The sequence below is a fragment of the Polyodon spathula genome, chromosome 3, assembly GCF_017654505.1.
Source record: "Polyodon spathula isolate WHYD16114869_AA chromosome 3, ASM1765450v1, whole genome shotgun sequence".
Lineage (NCBI taxonomy): Eukaryota > Metazoa > Chordata > Actinopteri > Acipenseriformes > Polyodontidae > Polyodon > Polyodon spathula.
In genome coordinates, this window is record NC_054536.1 from 90649619 (window position 1) to 90661938 (window position 12320).

The window sequence follows — 12320 nt, forward strand, 5'->3', positions numbered from 1 at the left end:
TGTCTATCTGTCACTGACTGACCAGGTCTAAAGTGATTAGGTTTTTCAACCTGGCTGACCGTGCCAACTTGCCCACTTCCTCCATAGGGCCAGAAGAGAAGAGGTATGAATGTGAAGCGGTGGTCATGTGACACGTCACAGCCAATTGCTGGGCGCAGTTGCAGAGATATCGTTCTCTTGGCGGTGATGGATCACCGGTTTACTGGCATTTAAATTCAAAACGCTCTTCTATCAAGGTGACGCACATCAGCCCATTTAGTGCATTGGTAGTTCAAACAATGGGTGAGACAGAATGCAACACAAATCGTTTAGGTGGCGCAGATTTGCAGGCTACTCCGTTGTAAAGAGTAAAAGTGCCTTCTCCCAGATGGATAACATTGTTTCTATTGCCTAGGAAAACAGCTGTATACAACACAATCGGTAAGAGAACGCTCATTTTCTTGTCTTATCCATGTACCATAACGATTTACGACATTCATTTTGAATTAAAAAAGTAACAAATCTAATTTAACTATAGCATATACAACAGAATAAGATTGCACATTTTCAATTTCTGGCAATTCTCTGCTTCGACTATATTATGCTTATCTCAAACGAACTGTGTTTATTTTCATGGGATGTAACCATTCTAAATGGTTTGATTACATACACAAGCATTGATATGCTTTGCAACTATTCAGAACCCGACCGGGAGACCGCATCTTATTGTCGATCTATATTCACAGCTGTTGGCATGGAAGTGAAGAGCTTGTGTAACCGGATACCATGTATGCTGACACTATGCTGTATTTTAAAAGCCCACAGAAAGACATATATTTAACTTTGTGTAATGGTATTTATATAGCCTATGCACTATTCTAGATATAATAGCGTGTGTGTTTGCTGTTGGCGGAACATGAATAATAAAACAATCGTTGGTCAGACAGAAAGTGCCTCTACCGTTGTCCGTCTGTTCGCTTCCTGTAGTTTCTGTCAGAGCTGAGCTCAATGCATCTGGGTTTTAGGGAGGTTTAAAGGCTCCATGGTGACTTGTCTGGCAGTAGTGAACTAATCCACTGCAATTAATGCTTTCTGTCAATCCACATCTGATCTGACCAAACTGTGTATACATGTTCTGAAAGTGTAGCTAAACAGATGTCAAGTAATGTGTGGTTCGTAGATTTCAGGCATTACAGGAACTGGGATGGGAAAATACTTTAGCATCCTTTAACAGAACAGTGTGTGAAAATGTAATAGAAATGCATCACCTTGTTACCACTGGCCTACTACAACAATTAATAATAATAATAATAATAATAATAATAATAATAATAATAATAATAATAATAATAATAATAATAATAATAATAATAATGTTATTTGTTATTTTGTTGATGTTGTTTTTATATGTGTCTTTATATGTTTGATTGGAGGAGCAATGTAAATCCGTCAGCGCTTGTTTTGTAAACTCGTGCACCAGGAGGCCTGACTGGGAAGCAGTGTTGAATAAAATGGCGCTGCCATACACATTTTCCAAACAGGCCACACACTCCTACACTGTCCCACACTTTCTTTGCATTGCTTTGGATACAAATAGCTTCGCTGTTTGAATTCATCTGAAAATTTAAAGATAAAATAACTTGCTTTTTTAACTTGACTCGAATTGTTTTGTAAAGTTGCCATTGAAAGACAGTATTATTATTGAAGATATTTGAATAAATAAATATATCAGACAATACAAATAGATTTTCTGGGACTGGTTGTTATATACAAGCCTATTGTAAAACACCATTGTAACTTACTGCTGATCGCCGTTCTTGTGTTTAAAAATGTACGTTGTGGAGAATGGCACTTTCATTGAAGAAAGAACACATTGTTCCCGTGGTACTTTGTATCGTCCTTAGAAAAAGACCCCTTTAAATTTCTTAGCATTTATTTGGGTCTTAGACAATGAATAGTCATATGCTACTAAGGTTCCTAAGCGACTCATGTCGAGTGAAGGTTGGTCTAATGGCGACAGATTATTGACAACATGTCATTGTATTGGCTATATGGTTTACAATTAGATTTAATAAGGTACCCTGTTCTGAATGCAGATAACACAAAACAAATATTGATAGTTTCCTTTTCGTGGTGAAATATATTCTAATGTAAACAAGATTAACACATGACAAATGACATCCGCTGAACGACGTATAAAAGAAGAATGAATTACAATAATGCAAACAGGATCATTATACAAAAAGTATTGGAAGAGCAAATTACGCATTCCAGCATATGTCCCCAGAGAAAAACCAAACGTTTGTTTAAAATTGAATAATCTCTTATATAACTATATATATATATATATATATATATATATATATATATATATATATATATATATATATATATATATAATATATAAAGCAAAAGCAACGGTACAACATAGGACAGGCCTTATCAATATAAACGATTTCTTACAGCAATACGAAAGTCTGTGGAAAGGGATACTGCAGCACGCGTTCTAGTTTAAACCAGCAACAGCAACCACACTGGGGCCACGCCGTTGTTTTACATAGCAATAAAAAATGAGTTACTAACCAACGGCTACAAAGTTAATGCTTTTGGTTGGGATTCCCCAGTCGCCACCAATACGTAAGAGGATTTTATTTGAGCATGTGCTCCTGTAGTTGATCTCTTTGATGACATTCTCATTCATAAAAAAAAAAAAAGTTTGATTTATGAGTTTGGGAAGAATTTCATCTAGCGCTTCCAGCTACTGCTACTTAGGCAACTCCATTACGCTCTGCAGAGCAATAGAAAGCGCCGACACTTAACAGTCTGCAATATCCATGTGGCCTTTTATACAATAATAATAAAATCGGTATTTAGTATGGACATATTTCCATTACAGGTGGACACACTTTTTAAAATTACTTTTGCACAAAATTATAAATGTAAAACCGTTTCCAAAAACATTTGTTATTTTAAAATAAATGTATTTATCAAACGGCGACAACATTATTAAACTATTAAAGTCTGTGTCACTTACGTTTAGCTCATGTATGGGTTTTACATAATTTGAAAAAAAAACAAAACAAAACAAAAAAACACGATAAACAATCAGAATCAATCAGTCAGCGGGCTTTTTTGGCAATGGTAAAACAAACAAAAAAAAATCAAGTGAGTTTGTTTCTTATTTAAAATCAATTTTGAGGATCATTGAAGACCTAAAAAGAAACACACACACACACACACACACACACACACACACACACACACACACACACACACACACACACACACACACACACACACACACACACACACACACACACACACACACACACTCAAAACTTGTTTTAATTTTTGGATGTTCGTGAATACATAAATATTAACGAAGGCGTATCTGTGTATGGACAGGGTAATAACAAAAAAAAAATAAGACATAATAAAGCGATGGTTAAAATGAAAAGATGTCATGGTGCATATATCTTTTTTTCTTGTAGGAATGCAGTTGAAGAATGCATGTCAACTTCAGGACAGTGATAAAGGACACGGCCTTCCATTTGTTTATTTTATTGTTCTGTAACTTTGCTGTATGCATATGACCTCCCATTTTCAAATGCGTACGTATTGTTATTTTTATTTCTATTGGAAGAAATACTTATTGAATTAATGACGTATTTTAGTTTTAGATTTGTGTATTAGACTATTTTAATTAATCGTATTTCTAATTTGCTGTATACAATGTGCTAATTGGATTTTGTATTTAGTTAAACTTTGCTAATAAAAATGTTTTAAATTAAACGCCTGCTTTGCACTGTTTCCAATAGCAAGAGCATGTAATGGATTATCATTCGCAATTATTTTCTAAATAAAACATGAAATTGAAATAATACAGACACAGTTAAAGAAAGCTACCTGTAGCAAGTAGAATTTATTCTAACAAAATATTCATGACAATGTACCCGAAAGTGATACAAAAATAAAAGGACAGAAAAGATTAATTTCTATTTTTTTTTCTTTTTTTTTCTTTTTTTTTTCTTTTTTTTTTTTTTTTTTTTTTTTTTTTTTTTTTTTTTTACAGATCCAATATATTGCTTTTGGAGACTAACCTAAAAAGTGGTTAGTTCACTTTCAATCAATTTTTTTATTTTTTTTTTTACAACAATTATGGTTTGAATATTAATACATTTGGATTTAATTAGCCAACAAAATGTACTGACCATGTCAAAGGAAAGGGAGATAGCCCAAATCAGGTTAATAGGAGAAGGTAGAGATTTCTTTTCTTTTTTGCAATTAAGAGTCATGAGACGAGACGTGACTTTTTTTTTTTTTTTTTAATAGTTTAGATGTTGCAAGTCGATTGTTGTCAGCGTGTCTGTGAAAAAATCAAAACTGTCCGTAGAAATGTCCACAGGGCTGTCAAGAGATCCTGGCAAACTGGGAGAAAGTGCATCTGAAAGATGTAGGCAGGAATCTGTCGAGAAAACGTTAAAATCCTGTAAAGAAGAGACATCCAGGGGCTCCGGGCTGTCATTGTTCAGGCCAGCTGCGCAGTTCTGGGCCATTGTTGAGAGGCAGTTCTGAACAGTGGGTGACGGGTGCTGAAAATGTTTCAGATTTTTCTCATTGCTGCTTAAAGGCGACACAGTGAAACTTTGGGATTCTCCATTGTGCACATTCTGTGGCTGTTGTTGAGTCAGGGAATTTTGTTGAAATGTGTAACCTTCTCTTTCCAAAAGGGCGCCGGAGACATTGTTTAGGGCTTGCTCAAAAAGAGTCTTCTCCTCCTCACTGTGCGCGCTGTCCTCCGGGTTCTTAAATTTGCCCTCGCCGTTGTGGTTTTCCTTGCACTGAGTCTGCCTTTTGTGCTTCATCCTCCGGTTCTGAAACCACACCTTTACTTGCCTCTCAGTCAGATCTAGCAAAGCTGCAATCTCCACCCTTCTTGGTCTGCACAGATACTTGTTGAAATGAAATTCCTTCTCCAGTTCAAGGAGCTGAGTGTTGGTGTACGCGGTTCTTAATCTCCGTGATCCTCCACCAACATTATCCAGAATCTCAGGCGAATCTAAATCACACGCACACACACAAGCACATCACATTTAAAGTTAGGAAATAACAAACCATTTGATAATATAGTACATACAAAATTGCGGCAACAAAATGGCCGCCTAAATGCAGTTTAAAAAAAAAAAAATCTATTGTTGCTTCTCTGTGCTACTGTCGTCCAGTTTTATATAAAACACCCACAGAGAAGCAAATAAATAAACGAACTAAACTTCAAAACAAGAATAACAGATACACCTTTCATCGCTGTCGCCACAGTGAAATGAATGCATCAGCTGCTTAGCTGTGCAACAGCAATCTATCACTCTTCATTACTGTCAAATATCAAAACTCTGGCGCTGGAAGCCATGCAAGGTCAGTCTCTAAATCAAATAAATCATTTTACATTGGAGAAGTTAGTAAAAGTTTTAGGAAACACATTATGCAGTAAAACGATTTTAAACTACCACACGTGCAACACAGCATATAATCGCTGAATACTGCTACTACTACTACTACTACTAAATACTAATAATAATAATAATAATAATAATAATAATAATAATAATAATATTAATTACATCGGCGGCTTTACTTTCGGGGGGAAACAGAGCGCTTCTGTTGAACTGGCTGTTGCTGAAGAAGTCGGCAGGTGATTTTTCTTGGAAGCTTTTTTCTCCTTCATCCAGGGATACTCCAGAGGCAGAGCGGCGGCCGGTAAAGGGCTGCTGCCATTTGGGCTCTGTTTTGGCCGGTTGTGGCGAGGGTGGATGCCTGGGGTTAAGCTTGGAATGGTCTGCTCAAAAGGAGGTGGAATCTGTGTCGAGTGTGAAAGCGTCAGGCTCTTGATTGATGAACTTTGAAATGTATCACCGACAGGGGGAAAAGATGTCAGGCACTCAGCAAGCGATGGCTGACTATTGATAAAACCAGTCTCTCGCTCAAATCCGTAATTCATTTCCTTCTCCTCAGAGCTTTAGAAAGTTAGCTCTTATTTTTATGTTTTGTGGCCCAGAAAAAAAAAAATATATAAAAATCGCTGCTGGTGTTTTTTCTAATTCACTGATTACAGCCGTATGGGGACCGCGCTACTATTAAACTATTGAATTCATGGAGACAAGGTTGAAATTGGACCGAATTGGTTGTCACATGATTACTTCTGCCCAATGACAATTTGGGGTTTAATCAAAAGAAGCCACTGTCTGCGTGATTGATCCAAAAAAAGCATGCAAGGAACGCCTCGTTCTAGGGTAGTGCTGTTTTTATTTACACAGAGCAGTTTTTCATTGCACTAATATAACATTACATATTTTTAATGGTCAGTGCAGCTGCTCTCGTCTTCTGCCTCCTCTCGCTCCATGTATTGCTTAGGAGGGTCAGAAAGACACTTTGCACCTCACAAATCATCTAAGCACCTAAATCTGACGCCTCAAGTCATTAACAAAGTAATCCATTAATCTTGAAAGTTTTGGCACGAGAGTCCCCTCATCCGAGCTAAATAAGAAGTTTCGCACAAAAAATGTTCAATCATTCGGTATGTGTTTTCTTTTGGTAGCAGGTTTGGGGGTATTGTTTCATTTAAATATGGTCTAGATATTTTACTGTACAATGCGGACAGCATAAAAGCAAACTGCACAATATTGCATACATCTTGCTTCATACAGACGGACAAATAAAATAATGCATTCCAATATAAATACACGCAGTTTTGATGCGTTTTTAGCTTGTAGCAATATTTTATCTTATTAATATAATCATATGATCATTGTGACGTTTATACGGGCTCATTTGATTCTGGTAAGTAGGTAACATTTCATGTTAGTTGATGCATATTTTGAAATCACCAGATTCATATTTGCTATGGGCTTTTGTAATAATATTATTTTTCTTACGCGTTATTGTTTTTGTTCATTTATTTATTTTTTTCCTTTGTTTTTTAATATGGTCCAATAAAGAGTGTTGTCTTGATACATTATCAGTTTACTTTATGTTCAATTCTAAGCAATTTTCCTGTATAACTGTTTAATTGTAGCCTATTTTTTTTTTTTTTTTTGTATTTTAGTTACACTTAAATGATAAAAGCAATTACCTAATCATTGTTCCTTTGTGAAATAACGTACTGAAGAAAAAAAAAAAACACTAAATATGTATTACATAAAATGAACATTCGTTCAACCAGTATGTCTTTTAGCCTAATTGTTACAAAAATAAACAAAATCATATTCTAAAGCACGAGGATTTTGATCCTTGCCAAAAGATATATCTATGTTTAAAGAATAAGTGGAAATCGAAGATTCGTTGACGAAAGAAGCTATAGCCGTCTTCTACCTCGAAGGTAGATCTCATTATGATATTAAATTTGCTTTAGTTCATTTGTTGAATTCTATTCCATTCCTTAAGAAAACCACAGAGAAGGTTTGTAGGCCTCTCACAGTTTAATGCTTATATCCCAAACAAAGCAGTAAGGAAGCTTGCGCGCGATCAATCTTGTTCGCCAAAAGGGCTGACAGCTTCTACCCTAAGAACACATTTAAAGCTTCTTACTCTCGTAGATCAAATGTTTCCAGGAAGAGAGGAAGAACACCGAGCTGCTATTGAGCACAAATATATACAACCGTTGTCTTGTCTTAAACCAGAGGGCCGTTTATCCGTTATATATATATAAATATAATATATATATATATATATATATATATATATATATATATATATATATATATATATATATATATATATATTCAATATATATTATATATAATTCGCGTATAAGCGTAAATACCATACCACGCTGCGTAAGCGGTAAGTAACCAAGCTTTGTGTTACATTTGCAAACCTTTCTTTTTTTTTCTTTGTTTTATTAATAGGACGACAATATCCAAACGTGGGCAAACGTATAGGCTTTGATTCAAACCTGTAAGAAAGAGGCAAATGTTTTTGCAATTACGTTGAGCTTTGTGTGTGAAATGTGAGTAGGAGTTGGAATTGTGCAAAATCCGTTTCAGTCCCACACAAGGCTTTGGGTAAAATAGGGTCCCTTTTCATCGAGAGTTTTAGAACGACAGCTGCAATGACAAAAATACGGAAATATATTTATTCATAGATTATTTGTGCATATAAGTATATACATGTTTGTTTTAGTTTTAAACTAGTCTTGTAAAAAAAAAAAAAAAAAAAAAAAAAGAATATCCATCAATCAAATTATGGTGCTTGCTTCCTGCCAGCCATATGCCACAGAAGAAAACGTGTTCCAGATATTTACCGAAATATCCACAAGAGCAAATAACATACAGAGGGATAATAACAAATGAACAATTTGTAAGTAACTTTTCTATATATTAATATTTACATTCGAGAATGAAAGTTCCAGTTTGGACAAAGCATGAGCTTTTTAAATGCATGTTAAATGATATTAAGTCCGAATAACACGAGTAGGTAAAGTATAGGTTACTGTGGTTTTCTTGTAAGTCGGGGTTTTATATAGTTCTCATTTAATAATAGTAATTGAAGACTTTGGCTGTTTCAAATGAGTTAGATAGAACTAGCTATATTCCAAATGTATAATTTGTATAATATTGTTAACACTGTTAATCACGAGGGAACAACAGTAGAGTATATATTTCATTTGATCCTATTTTTCTGTCGGCAAAATGGCGTCTTCTCAAAAATCACGAATACTGAACTATGTATTAAAAAAAAAAAAAAAAAAAAAAACGCTTTACAAAATCATTTATTGTATTTTCTCACACATTGGCTTGTATTTTAGATTTCTACAGCATTTTTCTTCATTGCGTTTAATGTAAGCTGTTAAATACAAAATTGTAGCCTATTAACCCAAAATTGGTAAATGGGCCATTTGTTAATTAAATAATATATATATAGCAGATATATTATATATATATATATGATATATATATATATATATATATTATATATATATATATAGTAGTTTGTATGTAAATTTGTATTTGTTAGTTTTATTCTCATTTGAATCCCATAATAGCATTAAGGCTTCATGAGTTCCAGCGTTAAAAAATTTAAAGACATAACGACTATATAAAAATGTAGATTAATACTTTTCTTAGTAATTTATTATATAACAGATGCCCATCATACGAAAACAGTGTGATATTTGTATTTAATTTATGAAACTGTATCTGTTTGTATTTTACTACATGTTTGGAATGCAGACGATAGCTCGCATTAATTGGATCCAATTTGTTTTTTTTGTTCAAGATGCAGCATAAACATCAAAATGGAAATGGGTGACCCTTATTAATATACATAACCGTTATATTGCGACACAACAATCGGGTTAAAAAAAAAAACCACAAAACTGATAATTTACTTCATTGGATTTATACAAGAGGTTGCCATACAAGCCTCCATTGTCTCGTTGAGTAATGATATTATATGATTTTGAAATTCTTTGTTGAAGCGCATTGAAAAAAGATCCGATTCTTTCTACTGTACTAATGTATAAACATTAGCTTCATATAAGTAGATCATTTGGACTACTTATTTAAACCACAAGACAAATGTGAATAACTAAACAACAGACCCCTTTTACTCTCTTCTTTCTTCCTTTTTTTTTTTTTTTAGAGAAGCTTTGAAGTCAGCAGAACCTTTCGGTTTTGATGGATGTTTCTGTGCGGGGGTAGAAACAGAAGGAGCCAACATGGCGCGCTTACACAGGCTGTGAAACGGTCGATCCAGGCGTGCTTGTGAACACACATGCACATGTATTTAGCTGAAAGCATTTTGTGTGTCCTTTTTCAGTTCTGATTGTGTATTGTAATCTTCTTTTGATTATGTTAAATATTTGTTGTTCATCGCAACGTGTAATAAACCCTTTGTATTTTATTCAAATGTATAATGTGTTATTGTACTTTTAAATGACTGAACCACAACCTTATAAATACTACTTATTTACGAAGCAACCCCTAAATTACTTGTAACCTACCAAAAAACATTATTATTATTATTATTATTATTATTATTATTATTATTATTATTATTATTATTATTATTATGCAGACACCATGTTAAAAACTCAGAACTCATATTAATACATTTTTTTAATTTTATCATTTATTTGTCAGATTTATTTCCATAGCATGGAATGTATGACAATGAAAAAGAAATTTGAATGTTCCATATCAAACATTTTACTGGTTATTATTTCTGAATTGTTTATTGTCTTTGATCTTATTGCATTGTCATTGTTCAAACACCACTAAAACGTTTCTCTTTGACATGTATTTGGGGAATGGTGTCTTATATTCATCATGTGTTCAGAACAAGGCCAAAGAGGCTAACTAGAATATGAATTGTACCATTTCTTTATAAATATGAGCAGAATGGGGGTAAATAATACATTTTGGATAGTCTATTTCTGAAGAACAAATAAATAAATGTGAATCTCCATTGGAATACACACTCTGGAAGGCTTGCTTCCCCTGCTGATATTGAACCCCTGTTCATGCGTCCTATAGCCAGTTTTTAAAACTCAGGAAGTGCAACAGAATTATTCTTCCAATTGGATCAATAAAGCAATAACAAATTTACATTTATACATTTTAGAAAAATGTGTTCAAATACCCTGTTTTGATAAAAGCATAGAAAATAAACAAGGAAATTGTTAACACGAACAAAGCTATAGAGAAAGTCAAGCAAGAAAGTATTGCTGCTGCATCCACACATAAACTATAAATGTAGATAGGCTAGTTAATAAAAACAGTGAGGGTTCAGAGGTAAGGTAATGAATAAGATGAGAGGATATCTCCCCACAGCTAACTGGCCCATTACAGATGCATCAATTTGGGCGCTTCCTGAATCCTTCCCTGAGACGAATGATGAGAAGAGAGATCGGTATATGTTGGGTGAGGGTCACAAGGTCCATGGTGATGGTTGCTAGGTACGGTGCCAGTGCCATTGTAGTCCATGTTGCCAGATGGGTGAGGGAGGTGTGTCAAACCAAAAATGGAAGGTCCAGAATTAGCCATGGCATCAATATAATTGCCTCCAACATATACTGGGCTTCCCTGCAAATGAGGAGTCCCATAGCCACCATTGCCTTGAAGAGGGTGCGTGTCATATTCAGGCGTAACAGTGTTTGCCCCAGTGTACCTCTTCTGTGGAGGCTGGCAACTATTAAGAGAGCTATTCAGAGGCGGTGGATATGATGTGGAGAGAGCATATGCATTGAGATGAGGTTTGCTGTAAGCCGTTGGCGACTGTGGTTCATATGGTACACTGTTTACTAGCGAATGCATAGAGTTGAGATATCCTCCCGTGGAAGACTGGTGCACAGGACTCCCAGGGGACTGGCCCCCAGGGGACGGCATCATCCCCTTCCCCTTCTGATCCTTTTTGTACTTCATCCTGCGGTTCTGAAACCAGATTTTGATTTGTCTTTCTGTGAGGTTTAGCAAGTTGGCCATTTCGACTCTCCTTGGCCTGCAAAGGTAGCGGTTAAAGTGAAACTCTTTTTCCAGCTCCACCAGCTGTGCGCTTGTGTATGCAGTACGGGCTCTCTTTGAAGCAGCCGAACCAGGGGGACTTTTATCACCAGCACAACTTTCAGCTGCACAAAGCAAGAAACAACAACATGAGGAGAAATATTACACTTAGAAACTTATATCTATCTATCTATCTATCTATCTATCTATCTATCTATCTATCTATCTATCTATCTATCTATCTATCTATCTATCTATCTATCTATCTATTTTTGAAGTAGAAATGGTCAACTTAACAGTTTATAAATAGGCTGATTGAAGTTGTTTACAAGTCTTCACAAGGTATAAGTATCCCATAGTATAAAAAATTACATGCTATCAATAACATTTTTTTAAACACTGTTGTGTCACTGCAAAATATTGATCTGTAAGGAAATTAAATTCACATGGTAACCCTTTTAATTAAAAAATAAGGTTCTTGTGCACAAAACTGTCTTTCTCTCCAAACATAGTGTGTTACCTGATTTCATTAAGACAATACTGTTTTTTAAAAGATGTATGACATATATGGTTCAATGGCTTAAACAAGTCTATGTATCTTTTCTGACTTACAAATATTTTGGAGTCCATATCAAAATAATATCTAATCACCAGATGACAAATACTGCACTCATTAAACACAAATTGGTTTGTACCTGAACTGGAACTACTGTTTTTCTGCTTCGAATTGTGACGGCTGTCCTTCATCCAAGGGAAAATGTGTTTGTTTGTGGCAGCATTCGGTGAAGTATGCGTGGGGTTCTTGCTTGTGCTGTTGCTGGTGTTCTGGGGTGGTGAGGCAGAAGG

At 34.9% G+C, this 12320-nt stretch overlaps 2 protein-coding genes across 3 annotated transcripts in view; both read right to left on the reverse strand.

Moving 5' to 3' along the window:
- Positions 1–4181: 4181 nt before the first annotated feature.
- Positions 4182–7645, reverse strand: LOC121313627 (homeobox protein Hox-A2-like). Its single transcript, XM_041246358.1, has 2 exons — positions 5611–7645; positions 4182–5038 (listed from the first exon to the last, which is right to left on the reverse strand). The coding sequence occupies exons 1-2, from the start codon at positions 5972–5974 to the stop codon at positions 4305–4307; spliced, it is 1098 nt and encodes a 365-aa protein (XP_041102292.1). The 5' UTR covers positions 5975–7645; the 3' UTR covers positions 4182–4304.
- Positions 7646–10100: 2455 nt separating this feature from the next.
- Positions 10101–12320, reverse strand: part of LOC121313625 (homeobox protein Hox-A3-like) — a 9152-nt gene continuing 6932 nt past the window's right edge. For both annotated transcript variants that reach the window (XM_041246355.1, XM_041246356.1), the window contains 2 exons: positions 12170–12320; positions 10101–11599 (listed from right to left, as the gene is read on the reverse strand). The exon at positions 12170–12320 is cut by the window's right edge and continues 426 nt beyond it. In XM_041246355.1, coding sequence (XP_041102289.1) covers positions 10818–11599; positions 12170–12320 — 933 coding nt within the window. In that variant the 3' untranslated portion in view covers positions 10101–10817. The remainder of the gene's footprint in view (positions 11600–12169) is intronic.